This window comes from Struthio camelus, chromosome 2 (genome assembly GCF_040807025.1).
Source record: "Struthio camelus isolate bStrCam1 chromosome 2, bStrCam1.hap1, whole genome shotgun sequence".
Lineage (NCBI taxonomy): Eukaryota > Metazoa > Chordata > Aves > Struthioniformes > Struthionidae > Struthio > Struthio camelus.
The window spans coordinates 130,528,795-130,549,116 of record NC_090943.1 but is presented as its reverse complement, the minus strand read 5'-3'; the positions used below and the strand labels follow the sequence as shown (position 1 = coordinate 130,549,116).

The 20,322-nt window shown below is 38.4% G+C and overlaps 1 protein-coding gene across 7 annotated transcripts in view; it reads right to left on the bottom strand.

Moving 5' to 3' along the window:
* Positions 1-2,935: 2,935 nt before the first annotated feature.
* The window catches only part of EYA1 (EYA transcriptional coactivator and phosphatase 1), a 166,098-nt gene continuing 148,711 nt past the window's right edge, over positions 2,936-20,322 (bottom strand). For 6 of the 7 annotated variants that reach the window (XM_068932522.1, XM_068932524.1, XM_068932528.1 and 3 more), the window contains 6 exons: positions 16,516-16,574; positions 16,166-16,326; positions 15,834-15,948; positions 15,421-15,542; positions 13,270-13,370; positions 2,937-5,127 (listed from right to left, as the gene is read on the bottom strand). In XM_068932522.1, coding sequence (XP_068788623.1) covers positions 5,047-5,127; positions 13,270-13,370; positions 15,421-15,542; positions 15,834-15,948; positions 16,166-16,326; positions 16,516-16,574 — 639 coding nt within the window. In that variant the 3' untranslated portion in view covers positions 2,937-5,046. Of the gene's footprint in view, positions 5,128-13,269; positions 13,371-15,420; positions 15,543-15,833; positions 15,949-16,165; positions 16,327-16,515; positions 16,575-20,322 lie in introns of all 7 variants that reach the window. The other variant, XM_068932527.1, reaches the window with a different exon arrangement.

Sequence of the window (20,322 nt, the reverse complement as noted above, 5' to 3'; positions counted from 1 at the left end):
AAAAACAATTGTCTTACACTTGCCGTGGCCATAGTTCTCCCCATTACCACAGTTATGGGCATTGAGATGCTCAGAAAAGAAGGCCATGGATTTCAGAGGAGATTTAGGTGACTATTTCTGTGGACTACTTCCTAGAATCACTGCTGCTATGGTGAAAACATGTAGACAGAACTTAACGCTGAGCAGCGAACTTCCATCATGGTGCCAAATATAGAGAAGCAGTTCCTTGATTGATCTTGTTTTTGATTTCATTTGTTAGGCTGTCAACTTTCAAATAAAGGGAGGGAAATATAAACAAAAAGCTCAATTTCATCTCCATGTTATGCTGCTGCATACTGCTGATACTGTTGTATTGCTGTATTTGTGATCTGCCACTCTAACCTCAATGCTTTAATGGATTACTACAGAATAATATATCGCATCTGGCTTCTCTTGCCTCAAAAACATGAAGAGTACTGTACATATAATCATTTTAAGATGTGAAAGTTTTAAAAAATGAGGGACCTAAGGCAATATTTTTGTAACAAGAGTATGTGTATTCATGTATCAAAGGAAGGTAGAATTCGCAAGGCAGAATATTTAGGCTACACAGCCTCCATTGGTAGTGTCAAATATTGTATAGCTATAGGCCTAGTAGAGTTCTGGAAGCAAATGTTTGGAGCTAAGCAACATTTGCCATTTAATATTCTTGGTTTAAATCTAATCTGAGATCAGAAACAATCATGAAGGAGGACGTCTTTAAAACTGTGTGATCTTACAGCAGCCTAAACACTAAAATGAGCTCAACAGAATAGACGGAACATTTTCTTTGGGAGCACACCTGAGCACCTCATTCAGTGCATCGAGGGAAAGAGATTACTTTAAAGTCAGCCTCTTAAAGCATGGCTAGCTGGCACGTGGATTTCAGTCTCCAAAAGATCTTCAGCCTAAGACCTCGTAATCACAAGAGATGGCAAATCTCAGAGGCTTTGTTTATCATTCGCAGAAGCAAATTGTGAAAACTCTTGAAATGACAGCCACTGTGCTTATTCCAGAATATGCTGAATTGTACTATTTAGAAGAATTCATTTAATTTTTCTGCAACAGAGAAGAACTCCTTTTTTGAGCTTTTTAAGGGTAAGTAGCTTCCAAAAGGAAGATAATTTCTGGTAATAAGTGGCACAGCAGAGCTTACAGAGTCCTTCACTATATAGTAAGACTACACATCTCTCAATAAATGCTGCCAAAGAAGACACCCTGCAGCAAAACCCAAGTAGGAGGATAGGAGAAAGGGTAGAAGATACAAAAAAAAAAAAAGGCATTTGGCACGTGCAGGTTAATAATACTACAGCTTAGTTTGTCACCATATTAGCTTTTATTCATGTCATTTCAACATCTTTTTCTCTTCCACTGGACTGAGATAGATGCTAAAGGCTAAATATAGAAAGGATCCAAGTTACCTGAAGTGGGTCTCAGGTGGACTATGCGATGAAATTGTCATCCTCTTCCTTACCTAAAATTCACAGATACTGCAGTGTGCAAAGCTAGAGCTCCTTGCATTTAGATGTTTAATCTCTTTACATAACCAGTCTTTGTTCCTAGCTCACTCCTAGTGCCAACAGAGAGCTGGAAAGCAGACGTTTCTTCTCCTAGATCTGCTGAGGACTTCATTTGCCAGGGACTTCCAGGACCTCAAATACTGGTAGGGTCAGGTCCTCCTTAGTTCTATAACATGCAGAGAATAGGTGCAATATACTCCTTTTGGTCAACACCGTCACAATCAGACAATTAGTTCAAGAAGGAAGCTAGGTAGACTTAATCCTTTATCTTTCTGAGAATATTCAAGCCCACACTTGACTAAACTATGCCTTTCCTAGGCTGAGACACTGTCCTTTGCTCCATTTGAAGCTGTGGCACAACACAGCAACAACACCAGACCTCACTAGACCAGAAAGTAAGTGCCCACTAAGTGCCTGCCCTTCCAGGTTCTCCCTCGTTGGGTGCAGGAATGACAAGGTCTCTTCAGTAGCCATTGTACCAAATACATACATCGCTCGTGGACTCAGTTTCTCCTCCTGGCTGATCCTGATTTTCCCTCCAGTACAGTTATATTTGCTCTTTGGCCCACTTATTTCTTTCATGCAGTCTCTGGCTCGACTAAGCCCTTTGTGCAGGGTGGCACAGCAGTAACAGGAGGAGTGGAGGACACTCCTCAGACTGACTGGCCTAAGATGACCCTTTGGAAGGTGAAACGTGGGCCTGGACATGCTTGTTCCCCTCATTAGAAGAGTGATTCAAACCCACTTTCTGGGTCAAGAACTTATGGGTCTACTATGAAGTGATCTCAGTCTGCTATGAAAAGCTGGGCACTACCACTCTTCCCCTGAGTTAAAGGGGAGGCCTTGCTCTTGTGCTTGCAAAGAACAAATCTAAGTAAGTGCCAAGTTCCCAGAGACATTCAGGTCTGCAGATCTTCTGAGGATGGAAGACTTTCTGTAGCCCTAAGATATCTGAATGACGGGATTTTCAACTTGCTTTCACATTTTGGCTGTTCCATAGGCAAAACTAATTTTAAAAGTTCTCCATTCAGCTTGTGAATTATTTTGGATCACATTGTGAAGCACTACGGCACCTTAATTTTAGGCATTTACTTCTATGAGGAACACACTTTAGCACACATTTCAGAAGAAGAGGACACCATGCACTGATTCCCTCTCACATGGCCTATTCTGCACTGACCTTCTCTAGCTCCTCCCAATAAGCAGAACAACTGCTGCCTATCTAGTTGAGCCTTTTGTAAACTAGATGCAAATGTTTTTACCCTATTTAGCTTCTCAGGTGGGCAGCACAAGCAGATGAATGACTTCTGCCTTGGGACAGCAAACCGTGAGAAATATCTTCTCATTCCTGACTTAGAGGAGAAAAATATCACATACTTGCATACAACCGGATTGTTTAATATGTTCACAAATCAATTTTATTAATTTAAAACAAAATTAATGACAAAAAATTCTGTACACAGTTGTGGACACAACACACTTTTTTGTACAATAAGGCCCAGATAAACTGTTTTTTCAGTCTGCGAGTGACTAAAAAATTGAAAAGCGCCCCCTAAAAAAAGAAAAGACAACCAACTCCCCATCACTGTCTACTTTGCTTGAAGAAAAAAAGGCTAATTATAGTCTCAATTCTAAAAACTACCTACCACGTGCTTTATGTATGTATGTGAGTACCGTGTGAATTCCAATACTCATATTGTGTAAAGTAAAGCACATGTGCAAGTCTTGGTAGGATAAAAACCTCTTCGTTGGTAATAAAGCAATTTGGAAATCCACAAACATTGAATTCTAGCAGCAATATGATTCCTCCAATACAGAAGGGTGTTGCTTTGAAGCTACGTTGGTGCTTTGTAGCTGTTTCAAGGCTGGTGTTTTTAGCAAAAGAAAACAAGAAGAAAAGCTGGAGAATGAACCCAGAAAGCTGAGGTTTCTTTTTAATGAAGGGATTTAAACCAGGTAAAGGGAATTGGTACAATTCAAGCCAAAAAGTCAGACTCACAGTTTATCTGACCAAGTAGCTCATGGCCTTCAGGATTAGAAAAGTCACAAGTCACAGACAGACACAGTCTAAGGTTGTCCTGTAATTGGATATAGACGAAACAAATTTCAGCTCCTTGGCGATAACTATTTCAGTATTTCCATTGCCGGCAATGGATGTTATATCTTAGGAAAATCTGACTCCTGGTGGAAGAGGATTAAAAGACTTAAATGTATAGATCTGGATATGAGTATTTCTTGCTCAATCTCTCAAAAACATTCCCATTTCTGATTTCTAAAAATAAAGATGATAATTTCCTTTATTTTTGGATGAGACAAAAACTATTTGGTACCTAGATTCCAGTTTAAGTCATGTCTTAAAATATATTTGTGTTTTCTATATACTTCTTTATGGAATGAATCTGTAATTCATTTTTCAATACTCTAAAAGCGTGTTACTATGTTAACACTAAAAGAGAAAACAAAAGATATCAAGAGACTCCTCTTCACTTACTTGTTTCATCTGCGTTTGCTTAGTAGGGGGAAAGAAATCAATCTTTTCATAGTCAGAGTAGCTGAGAGATAAGAAGGTAGAGAAATAGCTGAAAAAGAACAAAACCCAATTCCTATTGACACTTGACATCCATGCTTTTGGTCTTGACAAATTTATCTAAAAAATCCATTATCTACATATTTATATCCAACACATTGATAAGGCACCGCACAATATTTTGTGCACACACGGCCTCATTCTTCACCAACAAGGCATTACTATCTTTCAATAGCATTTACCTTAACAATATGTAAAAGAATCATTCATTATTACAAATTTACACAAAAAATTCTTCCTGTACATGATTGTCTCAGTGATGTACCTATTACTTTAAATTAGACATATTTTAAACTACTCTGTAATGTGCTAAAATCAAAAGTAGTTGCTGTATCATAAGGCAAAGGCTTATAATAGCCTTTAATCCTATTATACATATCCTCAGTTATACGATGTCAAAATATAGTCTGTTCATAAATAAGTAAAGATGTACAGAGTACCCTGGGTATGAGAAACCAAAAAGTAAACCTTCTTTACAAGAAAATTACTCCACTGGTATTTTGAAAATCTCAGTCTTCATTGTGCAATCAAGTTTGCTGTGTTGAAGAAACGGTGTGTGTCACATTGAAGAGTCTAAAAACTACAAAGCATTTGCAGGTCCTTTTTTTCTTCACAGGTATGAACCTTTTATTTCCTTTTCTTTCATTTCTACTTCTTCTTGGTAGCAAATATGATAAAGACGAGTTGTTAAAACATTCGCATGGCTTATTTTCGTTGGACTCGCAGTACCAGAGTCAACAGCTGTTCTGAAGAAAAAGACGTGCTCCTCCATTTACTAAGAGGGCAAGGGTTAAGACCAATTGCAGCTGTACGTCAACATGTTGAAATCACAAAGTTCTGTAGTCCAATGCTGACACAAGACACAGGCATACCGTCCGCGGGCACAGGGAGGTTCTGGGGTTTCAAAGTGCTGCTGAGCTGCTACAAGTACTCCAGTTCCAAGGCATGATGAAGGGCCATAAGGTCAGAGTGGCTTGAGATCCTCCAAAATGGCATAGCATGCTGTGAACAGCACAGACAAAATGTAAAAATAACCCCAAGCATTCTGGTATTTAGACCCACCCATTGTCTTGTGCAAGAATAAGGTAATACTACAAGGAGAACACAAGAGTCATGGCTCTTAGAAGTGCTAGCCCTTCACGTTTCTCTCTCATTTATCTACCCGCCCCCCCACCTCAGCATAAATTCTCAATAATATCAAATCTACTTGACAACAAGAACAACAACAAACATTTTAGGAGATCTTAAGGAAGGGAGGAATTTCTCATCTCTTTTTCAGAAAAGGATTTCGGCATAGTGCAAAAGAAAATATTATTTCTAGAAAGAATTTAAGGAAAAAAGTCTAGGCATGAAGCATACGGGTAGCTTGAAGAAGGGAATAACACTTGGTTAAAAATAAAAAGACAGGAAATGAAAGCATTATTTAGTATCAAAACTTATTTATTCTTTGTGGAACTATCCCTGGCAGGTGAGTTAAGAACATACCAGTGATGATTCAGAATAGCTCATATGTTGCTCACATCATTTGGAAAGGAATTTTATCCCGGTGGTTTGTACTATAATGGTCATTGTTAGCACTGATCTTAAAACATCTTTCCATATGGGAAAATTTTAAAATAAATTCATATTTTTTTCCTATTAGCTGTAATAAGATCTCACTTTGCAGCACAAGTATGTTTGCAAAGAACCTGAATAAACCAAAGATATAAATACCAGGAAAAAGCGCACATTACCTCATCCGTGAAGGGTAAAAAAAATGATTAAGAATACTCACTATCTTTATATTGCAAAACAGAGACTATAGTATCAGCAAAAACTTTTTCATAAATAAAGGAAGATAACCATCAGCTGTCTTCAGGAGAATATTCTACCAGTCTCATGGGAAAATAGTTTCAATTCAACAATATTCTGAAGGCTAACTTGATCCTGCTTACTATGATCAGTAATTCAGCTTGCGTTCTGGTATCTTTAGGATGCAAACCACAAGCAATTCGCTATCGCAATAGCTCCTGAGATTCTCAAGCATTTTATCTACAATTTCTCAGACAGGATTTCTTCATCCTCCTTCAGCAGCTCCTGAGTAAATTCGTAATTCTATGAAATCAGTGGCAAAAGTCCATTTTTTCTGATTATCATTTCTATGCTGACCTCCTTTTTTCATCCACATCATCGTCCTCAAATTTTAAATTGAAGAATAATATTGAAAACTAACAGGATGCCAATGTGAAACCAACACCAATGTGAAACCTTCTGTTCCCAGGTGTGTGTTTTCCTGTAAATGCTTACCAATTACTGTATCTTAGAAGACAAACTCCTTGGCACAGAGCCTATGATAAACTTGTCTGTAGGAGCCCAGGCAAACAACAGGCACTGTACAAATAGTAATTATTTCTAGGCTCCTTCAACTGGATAGCAGTGAGATGATGAACTCAGCTGAACTTAAGGAATAAAGCAGAGACTTTTAAAAGGAATGTAACCAGCTAAGTGGGCAAGTCTCTCTGAAGTCAAATGGCAACTGTTAAGGAACAATCAGCTGTTGCCCTTGTGAGATACAGTAGAGATAATGCTGAGCAAATTAACATGCATCAGCAAGATCTTGCTAAATAGTGGTACATGATCAGCAATGGAGCACTAGAAGCAAACTGGAAAGTACACACCTAATATAGGACAGAATACAGGCTGAGAGAGGCTGTTTGTCCATTATCAAGTCCTGCTGCACAACAGGAGTGGATTGTAGAGCTAAAGAGGTGGTGCTGCCCGCAGTATGCACAGTTTAGGGTTTTCATCTCGGAATAACTCTAGTCTGCTATCATGGAAAAATGCCCATTAGCGGTTAGAATGCATCTGGTGAGCACCTGGACAATACATTCTTGGTTAGTTATGTGGATGCATCAACAGATTCCCATGTTCAAGTTACGCCTCACTTCTAGAGCAAAGAATCTTCTTCAGGAAGAAAATAAAACGACCAACAGGGAAACACGACTGGAACAGTTTCTGATTTGTTTTGCTTTATTCCAGATTGTCACGAAGCCTTGAGAAATGGCTAACTGAATCTCAGCCTGAAAGAAGATGGGGGAGCCAGAGCTGCTTACAGAGAACTGAATGATTATCTTTTTCAGGGGAGAAAATAATAATTCAGGGACAAGTGAGATGATGTTGGAGCAAAAGCTCATAAGTCTTTCCAAAAGACTTTTCCATGTTACTCCCTTCCTTAAGAAGGAAGCGTTAAAATATGAACTGTGACATCTACCATCTCTACATCTCGATTGAGACTTCCCATTGTGTTGTCTCTGTGCTCCACCAGTGACAGAAACTACCTGCAACTAGCTCATCAGGTTACATATCCATTTCCCAGCGTCTTTCCTGTTACGCTGTGCAGATAGTCTGTCCTCTTTGCTTTGTCAAGCCAAACACTACTGCTTTCCAGCTTAAATCTTTCCTAAAGATTCATTTCTTGCTTCATGTTCAGGAAATGAACCAACATTAGCAAAAAAGAAATAAAAATTCCTAATCGTAATGTTCTCTGGACTCTCTGAAAGCTTCTGTGCACCCATCTCATTTAGGCCGTGAGATCTTCCTGCAGAGTTTGTAACATCTGATAGGGATATTACACCAACAACACCATGGGCACAGGCTGGTGCTTGCCGCAGGTTTGTGCAGGGCTTGCCAGGTTGCCTGCCTGCGGCTGGTGCTGCTCAGCAATGCTGCCTCTTGTTCTTCTGTGGCTGCAGTTTCCCTCTTCTCTCACAAGCCCACTGCTAGATAGCGCTTACTTGTTCTCCCTGGTACCCAGCCATAACTCTCTGCTTCTCGTGGTCAGCTTGACACCAATTCTACCTGAACAACTGTGTTAGGGATGTGTAAATAACATAGATAAGATGTGGCATGGTGAAGAGCCTGATGGAGATCTGCCTTTGAGCAGTGTCTACACAGAAGCCGAGAGTCCATGACATGAAAGCTGTCCAAGCTCATGCAGGGAATTAATGAACAGGGAGAACTGCAGTAGTAAATTCCTGGCTTGCAACTCCCACTTCATGCAGCCCCCACATTATACTGCTTCGCTAGTAACAACCTCAGCATCACATAGAGTACACATCAGGCATCCAGGGTGCTTACAGCACCTGATTGATTTAACAGAAGGTTTAGCTTTGCTAAATCAAAATCGCAGTGATTCTTGTTAGATGTCCATATGCAATATCAGTTTTGGATTAGTCACGGCTGTTTATGGTCAGATTTTAACCCAAAACTTTAAGTGAACATTATTTTGGCTATACCTTTAATATTCACTTAAATGTCCTTTGCTGTATTTTCTCTGTCTGTGAAAGGGGTATACCTTCATTTACTGAAAGGAGTGAGGTTTGGAATGATTGGGCCCAGAGAGTCACATGAAAAAAAGGGTTGTATAACTCTTAGGAGTATAATTATTTTCAGTTCTCCTGCAGATTGGTCAAAGGGCCAATACGACACTCCCAGCAAATAAAACATGCTGGGAATGCAGTTGCTGCAAGCGAATTGGAATCCACACCAGAGCTCTCTGCACAGGTCTCCTGCGGCCGACGCAGATCTGTATCAGTTTGATCCTATGGCACATTCTGCATAGCTAACTGGAGGGGAAACAAGCCTGATACATATCTATATATATCTGTGTGTGTGTGTGTGTGTGTGTGCACATACATACACACACACACACACACACACATATTTGTACAGACATTTGTGTATATTTTGCATGCGCAAAGATTTTCACCATATTTAACATAACAGAAATGATTCCCCAGACCTTACACATTATTCCTGTATTAGCAAGCCCCACTATCCGCCTTGCCAAAAGTGACAATACAGTGGTGAGACAGAGGCCCATTTTTCACATCAGATGACCAGGCAGGAAGAGTTTCTTTCGATAGATATTTACCCAATATTGCCTTTAGAAAGTTATCCCTGCCAACACTTAACACACATCTGATACACAACAGGTGCCTTCTATTCTGAGCACATTGAAAAATAGTAATATCTCACTTACTACTATGTGAGAATGGATGACAAATGCTAACTGCTAATTACAGGCAGTGTGACTGCATGCATTAGTATATAATGAAAACATGAACAAGGTTTTCTTATTGCTTATTCGAGGAATGTGTATCTAGACTGGTGGTAAAACAACAATTTTCTGTACTGTTTGAATATTGTTCAAGTAAATCTGGAACTTTTGTCAATTAAAAACATGAATTGTTTTGTAGATGTTTAACAACATAGGACACTTGTTAGTTAAGTACATTTATGAAGTATTTAATGATCTACTTTTGATGGCATTTTGAAATGAAATATGGTGGGAAAAGGTTGAATTTGTTTTGGTTTAGCACAAAAAACATCAAAAGTTCTCCCCTTATTAAATTATTAAAACTAACAATTCTAAAATTATTAAATAATTGTAAAATTATTAAAGTATTTCCTTCCTGAAATAAAAAGAATATTATTTTTACAGAGTGTATTTTCTAAAAAAACAAAAACCACCAACTATGTCAAAGAGAATGAAGTGTTTCTATTCAGTACGTGTGCATGCAAAACAAAACCATTTTTTGACTGGGCAATACTGAAAAGAGGAGACTATCTTCTTTCCCTTAAAGGAGTACATATTTATACAAAAATCTTACTCCTGAGATTTGCAACATATTTGAGTAGAAGACTCATAAGTTTCTGTCACCTTTCCTGGTATTTTTGTTGTATTTCTGCCAGATTTTGCTGAGCAGTCGTCTTTACTTCCTATCACAAACCCGAACAGCACAGTGTGACTGTGAGCTTTAAAACAGTGGCATATTGGATACCCATTTATATTCTATTTATTGCTCCACCAAGATTTATGATTTTTCCTCCCAGTTTCCCTATACAGCAGAAGAGCACTATGACCACTGCAGAAACAAAGGCAGAAACCGATTTGCCCACGCTCTCCCAAACCACCTGATTTAAAATCCAGCTCCTGCATGCAGACACCCTCCTCCCCTTGTCTCATCTCCCGCGCTCAAAGTCCTTCGGAGGACTCTCATAAGCAGAAAAACTCAAGAGCTTTTTCTGCTTTACGAGTATTTCACAACTTTGTTTCCGAACGCAAACAAACAAACAAAAGAAGAGCAAAGCCCAAGACAGTGGATTTTCCGGCAGAGAAACCCAGCCAGCGCAAACTCATTCTGCCGATAGCTACGTCACCCGAGTGGTATTCAGAGAGACACTGGTCCTGCCAAGCACAGGCGCAGGGAGCCGGGGGAAGGACGAGGCTCGCAGTGGGGCACGTGCCCCTCCGGCGGGGTGCAGACCCGTGCGCCCAGGCTGTGCCCCATTTCAGCCCTGGGGACTCCCACTTCCTCACACGGGTTTTGCTCTCCCTCTCTTTTCAGGAGCAAACTGATGCAAAGGCAGCAACCTCCACGTGAACTCGGGAGTTACAGCTATCCTGACTGTTTGGGGAATTGATCCAGAAGGGTATGACTTTTCCGTAGTCTGCAATGCAAATGTCCTGAGAATTTCAATTGTCTTATAAAATATTTTGCAGGAAATGACAGCTAAACAAAGGTGTTGATACCATGGCTTGTCCCATGCTACATGAAACATAAGAGCGTGCAGTTTCCTCAGGGTATTGTATTTATTTGCATCAAAAGAGGCACTATTTTGCTTTACAAAAAAAGTCCAGCCTCAGAATACTTCTTAAAAGAGTGTAATCTTGTAAACTGTATTAATAAATCTATGTTATTAAATTTTTACAGCAACAACAATAATACAAAAGATTTTTAGTAAATAAAGGCCAGAAATGAAAATCTTGTTTTAGGATGAAGCAACTGGCTACATTGTCAGTAAATTATTTCTAGTAACAAATCTTAACTTCCCTACTCCCCAACCTGGAAGCTCAGCACTTTTCACTACAGGAACACAGAATAAAAGTCTCACAAATGAAATAGGTTTGAATGTATATGCTCACTTAAAAATACTCATTATGTAGTTTATATGTCATCAGTGAAGTGATATTTAAACAGGAAAAAAAAAAGGTAGGCTCAGTGTACTATACAGTGCAAAGAAATCTACAGACTCCTTTAGCTAGCTGCTGCGCAGGGGGATAACATGAAAGCTGTCCCTACCCGGAGAATCTCACAAAGAGCAGCTTATGCATAGGAAGGAGCCAAGCAAGGAAGCAGCTACAATGTTGAGGGGATGAGCAAGGCAGTGCCGTACTTCTGTGGACAGTCACGTCAGTTCGTGTTGATGAGTTCAGGATTTTTTTATGGGACTAAATCTCCTGTTTTGCTGGTACACTCCCTGGAGAAGGTCTAGGCTTTTACTGTAGTCTGATAGAGTGATACCATTTATTTGCTGGGCAGGGCACACGTCTCTGTGTTGAAGCATAACATACACCAGTGCGCATACCCATGCTTCCTCCTCCTAGTAATGCTAAAAACAATCTGACGAGTAGACAACAAATAAGGCTTAATTTGAATTGGGAGCAGCTCCCGCTACAGCACGGCATGTTTGGTTCTTCCTCTTGCATTGTGTGAAGGCCAAAAATTAGAGGCAAATCTTACTTTCACAGTTTGAAATAGTAGGTTCTTTTTAGGTAGAGTAAGAAGTAGGAAAAGAACCATAGGAGCATTTTCCTTAATCAAATTAATAGTTTCTGCAGAAAGGCAGGCCTGCTGGTATACTTATTGACTTCTCTGGCATTACTGTAGCAGATAATTTAATCCAGAGCATCTAACATTCTTTAAATCTGAAAATTCCTTCCATCAAGAAAGAACATACAGAAGGAATGGCACAAAGGAACTTTCTATACTGCTACTTCTCTTAGCAACTCAAAAGGTTCTTTTTCTTACGCTTTTCTGAATCATGTTTCCTGTTGAAAAAAGTATTGGATTAGCTAATATTACCAAAAGGGCTACTCCTGCCATTATCATATACAACACTATTTCACCAAGCAACAGAAAAGGAACAAAGAGAAGACTTTTTCCCCCTGATCTTAAATGCAGCTTTTAAAATGTAATCATTTACAGCGGGAAAACATTTCTCTGCAAAGATGAAAGGCATTTCTGAAGGAGAAAGGAGCAAACTGTTCCCATCAGTCCGCCAAAGGGATATATGAAACTGACACTCTCGCAAAGTGCTGAGAGGAGAGGGAACCTACCCGGAGCCGTTCAGAGGGACAAACCCCCATATTTCATGAAGCAAAACCAGTCAGCGGTGCATCTTGCAAAACTCCATGTGGACTAATTAGTTTCACTTCTCCTTTTAGAAGGTTACAGTGGAAACAGATATAGTAGCAGCACAGAGATTTTAATGGGAAAAGAGAATTTGTGTAAAAGCAATTTACCCGTAAAATGGAGGAAGAACTGACATGCCTATTTTCCTACTCTTTCTCCTGTTGTTCAAAAAGGCAAAATGATGCTTCATTTCTTCAAGCGAAGACTCCTTCTCTGCTTTACTTGAGTAGAATAACAAGTCTAGGAATATTGCCTATTATTTGTCAGTGGAGAAGAACTGCTTTTTAAGGAGCTTAGTCCTCGTTGGAAAAAAATGTGATTTTTCTCCTTTTCTCCCAGAAGAATGTGAAAGAAATATTAAAGACATGTTCAGATAGTATCCTCAGCTCAGTTAAGTGAGATTGTGAATGCTGGACAAGTCATGAGTATTTACCATAATGCAAAAATCAAATTAGGGACCCACAAGAAAACTGAAATTTATGTGTAATTAATCCATTCCTACATACCTTTTAAAAGTTTAACTTCTTCATATAGTTAAATAGTACAATGTCTTCAGTCAAAATAATCACCAATTTCTGCTGACATTCATAACATCCTAATTGGTATTTTGGGATGCCAATGAAAATAGAACTATTAGTTCTTGGCACAAAAGCCATGGTACATTTTCTGGCTCCTTTTTGAACTAAATCAAACATACACAGCCACCCTAAGGTGTCCTTTGGAGAACAGCAAGGCACATCATTATCTACAGTTTTATGCAGTCTTCTACTAGATATGACCAAAACATTACATTTCATAAAGCAAAGATATAAAAATCAAATTTCAGTACATACTATCCCATATCTAAGAAAGGACATTTTTGCTTTCAGACTCTTGAAATCAGCCTGCACTGAAAAAGGGCCATTACCTTTTTTGCTCCTTGTTCTTCTTCAACACCATCCCCTATAACAACATATACTACTTTTCTTCCAAATCTTTGAATTATTCGCTCAAAACAACTTTCCTTTCCTGAAAGAAAAAATCAAACTATTCAGGATAGGTGATGATGGGATACAATTAGATCACTTTTTTATTATTTTTGCCTGGACTTTCCCAACCCTTCCAATATATAATTACCACTACTGAGAGAGCCAAGAGGTGAGCCCCTCCTGCAGGAAGAGGAGGATGAAGATACCATCAGTGTGATGATGTATCGAGGCACACTGCAGCTTTACTGCTGCTAGAGCACCTGACAGGCAACCTTAAAATCTGCTTGGTAAGGTCCTTTAATACACACGACATGGTAGACATAGGGTACTAGAGAGCCACGGTATCACCTTTCTTGTCTCCTTTACTAATCTGAGACAGGTTTCAGAGGGAACTTCCCTACCAGGAGAATTCCCTACTGGCTATTTACCAACAGGATCCTGAACAAAACTTGATGGAATCTGAGTAGAAATTCTAGCTTTTTCTCTACAATCTATGGCAAGATTAATCACAGCTCCTGAAACAGCAGTATCCTGACTTAGAAGGTCACCAAAAAGATTTAAATTTAAATGCATGTAATCCAATACATGGACAAGGTCCTTGATCCCGCACTGGGATCCAATAAGTGGCTCATTACTTCACTGCACAGACTGAGAGAAATGAATCCCAATACTCTAACTCTACACTGAATCCCAAGTCTCTACACACAGTTTTTCAAGTACTGAGAATACCAAGAATCCAGAAAGAAAGTAAATGCTTACAGTAAAATTTTCTTAAATGTTGCCATTTGTAAAGATTTCATCAGTCTGTTCATAATACGTGCTTACCTGTGTCTCTAAAGCATCCAAAAGGAAAAACAGTGTTTCAGACACAAGTTATTTCTGCTACAGGACAATGCCAACTCAAGAATAAATAGGCTGGAAATTTAAAAAAGGTTTCTAGCCAGCAGAGGAACAAAACTATTCAAGAATAGCCTTTAATAGTAGTACCAGACACCAGAAACCTCCAACACTAACTAGGCTAAGATAATGCTTGAAAATTATCAATCTTTTCATATTACAAAAATCTCATGATTGCCTGTGACAATCAGTGACTCAACTCAGTATTCCAAAAGCAACCTTCTCTCCCGTGTACTTAAAGTCACAAATGAACATTCATTAAAATGTGTTTTAATTGAAATGTGTATCTAAAGCATTACAATTCAAAGTTTTAATTTACTTTCATGTTTCTACAAACACGACAGTAATGCTTCTTTCCAGGAAATGATTTTAAATCTTTTGTGGTAATGCTTTCGAATTCTACATAAAATTCTCAACTAAGTTTTCTAAAATCAAAAGCAAACAGGCAAAACTAACCCACCAGTTTTTCTTGGCCTTTTGAGCTTCCTGTATTATAGATATTTAAGAACACATGAAAAATGTTTTCATGTAGCCCACAATTTTGAGGGACTCTGAGACAGAACAGATATGTCATAATCACATTAAAAACGAAAAGCACCCTTGCCATCTGGTACTATGTACTTCTACATGCTCAGAATAACATCTTTTATACTGAACCAGAAAACAGAAATAAACATTTGCCTGGCTGAAGCTTATTACGTTCAACATGAATTAACTTAAATAATTACCTTCTGCAGCAAAACATTCTTGCTTCTGGTAAATTATTTATCAAAATTTTGCTTCATAGCATATGAAAATGCATGCAGTCAGGGCTTACCACTATAGAATTTCTGCAGTTAATCTAGGATTACTTGAATGTTCTGAGTTTACAGCCTCCTAGAAATTATCTAAACTGCTACATAGCCTTACAGTTTTTAGAAATGATGTCAAAAAGCTATTGTATTGCCTCCTCCCAGAGGCTGCTTCAGTAAGTTTATAGTTTATAGTATGAAGTCTTCTGTGCCGGATTATGACATATATTTGTAAAGCAGATGTAGGATGCCTCAGCATGAAAAGTGTTTCATGAGATCAGTTGTTATTACTCTCTATGTGCTACAGTGAATGTATGTTGAGAAATTATAAATATAGACTACTATAGCATTTGATTTAGAATTACAGCTTCAATATATCACAACATTATACAAATCGCTCACCTATTTTAGTTGCACTGTAAATATTCTCTATGGGAAATACAACCCCTAATCCATACAACAAGACTTTTGCCAGAGCTGGAATAAGCTGAGTAGTTGTTACGAGAATGTTCACACAATTTGTCCTGCAGAACAGAAAACACAAACACCCTTTTTTAATCAAACAGCATGAGGAATACCTTAGCACTCTCATCAGAAACCCTCATCAATACTATTGCCATACTTTCTTTGCAAACAAAGTTAGTTTTCACCACTTGAGAGGAAAGAAGGCATACAGTGGCAAGGCCAAACCAGAACAGCGAATAAGGAAAAGGTCCTCCAGGTTCGACATTTTGTCCACCAGACCCAGCAGCCTCTTCTAAAATATCAGCAGACATCTGAACGGTTCATATCTAGTCCTTACTCTTGGTACTCACCTTGAATGAATAAGTGTGAGTGCTTTCAGTGCAAGCGTCAACCAAGAATCTGTCAAAGCTTCAATTTCTGCTCTTAGTTGTAACCAGGCCTCTCTCTTGGCCGGACCAAGAAGACCTGTGGAACAGACAAGGGCATGTCTGCACTGAAATTAGGTACCGTTCTGTCATTTTCCTTTACTTGCATTAGCTCAGAGAGAACTTTCGACACAGTGTGAGCTAAACAGCGCACAAAAGAAACATTACCATGTTAAAAAAGGAACAGAAAAGAAGAGAAAAGACATTCCTTTTTAATACTTCTCATTCGTCTTGTTATATACTTCATAGTCACTTGCCTCCAACATTATTTTTGTAGGTGTTATATATTTCTTTTACTCGTCTGTAGCGGAAAGCCAATTTTCTCATCCAGTCCACTCCTCCACGCACACCCGTTGCTAGGCACAAATTAGCGCTGGTGGCTGCTGCAGGAAAGCCATCTGTTCCAAAGTTATAGGTGCTATTTGGATATAAGAAAACCCCCAAATTAACAAGATGAAACGGGCAAAGTTCAACCATGAGCTATTCACAACTAAGTTGCAAAGGCGAGCTAAAAAGACTGGGCTACTGTAAAGCTTTACAACAGTTTACCACTTTCCCAGGAAAGTACTTGCAAAGCAACATTTTATCTTGTTCAGTTCTGTTGTACCTTAAATCTTGACCATTGTCATCTGAAGATACGTCATCAATGTGAACCTGGTCGCATTCCTGAGGTGAAAGAAAGACATTATGATTTTCTTTATCTTGCAAATCTTAAAAACCAAGCTATAAAAAAAGGAATAATCTACTCATCAGGATTATTTTTAATTGTGCAAATCAGTAGATGGCACTCTTGTTAAAACAACTATTTTACCTATTGCTTGTGCTCATTTCTTAGAATAAAAGCACACGATCGTTAACTGCTCCTATTAAATAGCTTTCCAAAAACACATTTTTGTGTTTAGAAAGGAAAGTGGTTAAAAACAATTAGCATATGTGTTCCATAAACATTCTTGTAGCCTTTCAGGTACCTTAAAACATCACGCTGCTCAAAGCTGATTCAGTCAGTGCATAAGTGTAACTGAAACCAGACATTTTGGTAAATGTAACATATTAGAAAAATTAAACCTGATGCTAACCGCCAATGAAATTATGACCTCTGATTGCTGTTGAGCCACACACCAACACAGCCTGAGGCCAGTTTTTCAGAGGAGTGCAGACAAAAAAATCTGTTCCTAGTTTGCCATTCATTTGAGAGCTGTGAGTTTCCTTCTCCCTCTTTGGTCTTAGTGCATGAAAGCAGCATGAAAAGATGAAGAAAAGCTGAACAGAAATAGCCAAATCAAACTGTCCTCCTTCAGCAACTTGTACACAAACTTACACGGCACATTCATAATTAGCTTTATCTACCACTAAATTAAAAATCATAATGAATATGGTTTGTCCATTAGAAAGCATTAGAACATTACGACTAACAATTTGACGTTTGGCAGGAAAACAAATAAACCTGTGGCACTGTAGATCAATCTCAATCCCATGCTTGAAACAACAATGGATTGCTATTATTTTAACAATTTCCTCTTCTCTCTCCTAATGTGAAATCTTATAACAAACATGATATATTTTAAAAATGAAAATATTGGAATCCTTTATTTTTGTGTTACTGCTTTCCCCTGAACAAATTTTTTTCTCTCCATGGATTTGTGAGGAAGGGAGGGAAGATAGAAGTGGAAAGAAACTCAAACCAGCTGTTCCCTAACAGAATTAAAATCATGACCCTCAACCCTTTTTCTAAAACATCTATTTTCCAGCCAACCCTCTCCCAGCAAGCAGCAAGCTCCAAGGAGGAAAAGACTTTGACCCTGTAACCTTCTCCTCCTCTCCTGAGGTCAACAACCTCAGATAAGAAAAAAGCAGAAGTCTATTTGGCCTCACATCATGATTGTGGATTCTACATTTTTAAAAACATAGGTCTATGAAAAATACCTTGGGAACTTTTCAAACTTTTTTGGAAGTAGAAGGGGTGGTCTTTTGCACTTGTACAACATGCCCTTATTCTTAATGTAATACATAGTTTCGCATTTTATATAGCAGTAGTTTGCATTAGAGAGAGAGAGAGAGAGGAAAGACAGACAATCAGGATAGGAAAGATGAACAACCAGGATATGAAGGACACTACTATATGTGTTCATATTCAACCACCATCTAGTGAATTTCCTCCTCAGGCAGAAAGAATGGATTAGACACACAGACAGAGCTGAAATTACAAATGTGAATATATTAAGGGCTTGAAAATCAATTCGGCTAAGAAAAGCAGGGATTTTCTTCAGAAAGTTACCAAATTCACAGAAATTAAGTTTTTTTGTTTAAAATCAAAAGAAACTTTCCAACCTACAGGCATGTGGAGTTAAGAATTTAAATACAAACTAAGAATAAGTTAATGAAGTCACATCCTCCTGAGCCTGCAAGTTTCCCATTTCAGTGTCTCTCCTACTGCTCAGCGATTTCTCTAAGTTTCCATGGATAGAAAACTTAAATCTTGAGTTGTCACTGTAGCAATGAAAATTATCAAGTCAATAGCTTCCTCTCCTAGCTTGGAAATGATGAATGACAACTGGAACAAGTTGCTAGAGAAGATTCAAAACGAAAATCAAGGAAAGAGAGACACTTTTTGTAGTAACCACAAAAGTAAAGGAAGGAGTAGAAGATCATCTTCTCATAGGAGATCCTAAAAGAAGGAAGAACCCTAAAAACATCCTAATGCAATTTTCTTGGGCAAAAGCTGGAAATGGGAAGGAGGAGACGGTTGTGTCTTTGATCCCGCAATTAGAGAGGGCCAGAGGAGATGGAACTTTAATTTACACGTGCAAGGTCCTGGGACCATCACAAACTTTGGGACATCACAAGCCTTTTCCCCTTTTGTCTAACCACGCTCATTTTCCATCTGCTTGTTAGGTAGAAAGCGAGAACTGAAAGGATACATTCAAAATAGCAATTATGGTATTGAAAGAGAGGGATTTTGGAGAGAAAAACCTGGAAGAGAGATCAAAGACTAAAAATTGCTGGGGTAATGGTAGAAAAACTGTGTCAAGAAAGAAAGCGAAGAGAAGAAAAGGTCATGAACATCACAAATTTCAGGTGAAATACTGAATGCAGTGGAAAAGCATACTGTCATCTTTTGGCAGGAATAAAAGAGGAAAAAAGAATCAAGTCAGGAAGGGAAAGAAGAAAGACAAAAATACAAGAGATACACATTATAATTTGGAAAGGATTAAAGATAAACGTGATTGACACTACATTACAGCTAAAGGAAGGTCACAAGCAGTGCACAACTGTTTTGTTCCTCTTGAGTGGCAGGACATGGCTTTGAGGCTAAATGTGAGATTCAAGTGCCAGGTATTTTTCACACTATCTTGCTGACCTGGACATTGGGTTGGAGAGTGATAGGTGTGCTTTTCAATCCCTGAACATGGGAAGCAAATACGTTCATTTAGCAATTGAACTCCTCCTCCAGCAGAGAAGTTATTTAGCAATAACTCTTTTCAAAGAAGTCCATTACCTGTGCACTGTTAATTGACTGATACCAACCTTCTATTTGAACCCCTTGTGTTTGTTTTCACCTGCTTGCTTTGCACGGAGCATTTTGTTCATGGGCAAAGGCAACTATCTGAGGCACTGTTCAGTGCCTTGAGGTTTAAGCAGGCATCAAGTTGAAACTTTTTTAAAATACTAGTTTACCCAGTGTGCATCATAATCAGGGTTATACTAAAATGAAGTTTGACACTGACAAATAAAATGGGCATTCCCAATGAGTATATTTTTGCAAAGGTATATTTTAATAAAAATACAAAAACTCAGAAAATCCTCCAGTACTTCCCCCAAAAGCTTCTGTGACTGGGAGCTAAGTTAGAGCTAAACAACTATTCAGGAAAAAATTAGTTTGTGTGCAGGTTTACCTTTTTAATCCTTTACAGCCATATTTGGCACTTGTTTATAACTTTTTCATAGGAAATACAGTATTATCATTCTCCCTCTAATTTATTTGGTAAAGTGATATTTGCAATTAATATTGAAAGTCTCTTTAGAAACACTATAAATATATGCTATGTATGCAGATGTATTTTATTATGCTAGAATCAGCTTAGCAGTCAGCTGTAAAGCAGCACATTAAAATTGTTTGATTCTCTTTGAAAATAGGTTGAATTGGCAAGTGAGGAGCAAAATATCCTGTGGCTCATGTATAAAGACTATACAGCAAGCTGTTATTTTGCTTCTAAAGGTGTTGACCTTGCAACTTCAGTGCATCTAGTTTGAAATCTTCATGGGGAACAAGTGATGACATGTTTGCACTAAAGGTTTGGATTTCAATCAGACAGGCTGAGATGCAGTGCTGCACTGTGAGAGCAATCATGAGAAAGCAAAATGCCCTTGGTACAGTTTAGGGATCATACTTTCAGAAGTGCAAAGAACGTCAGGA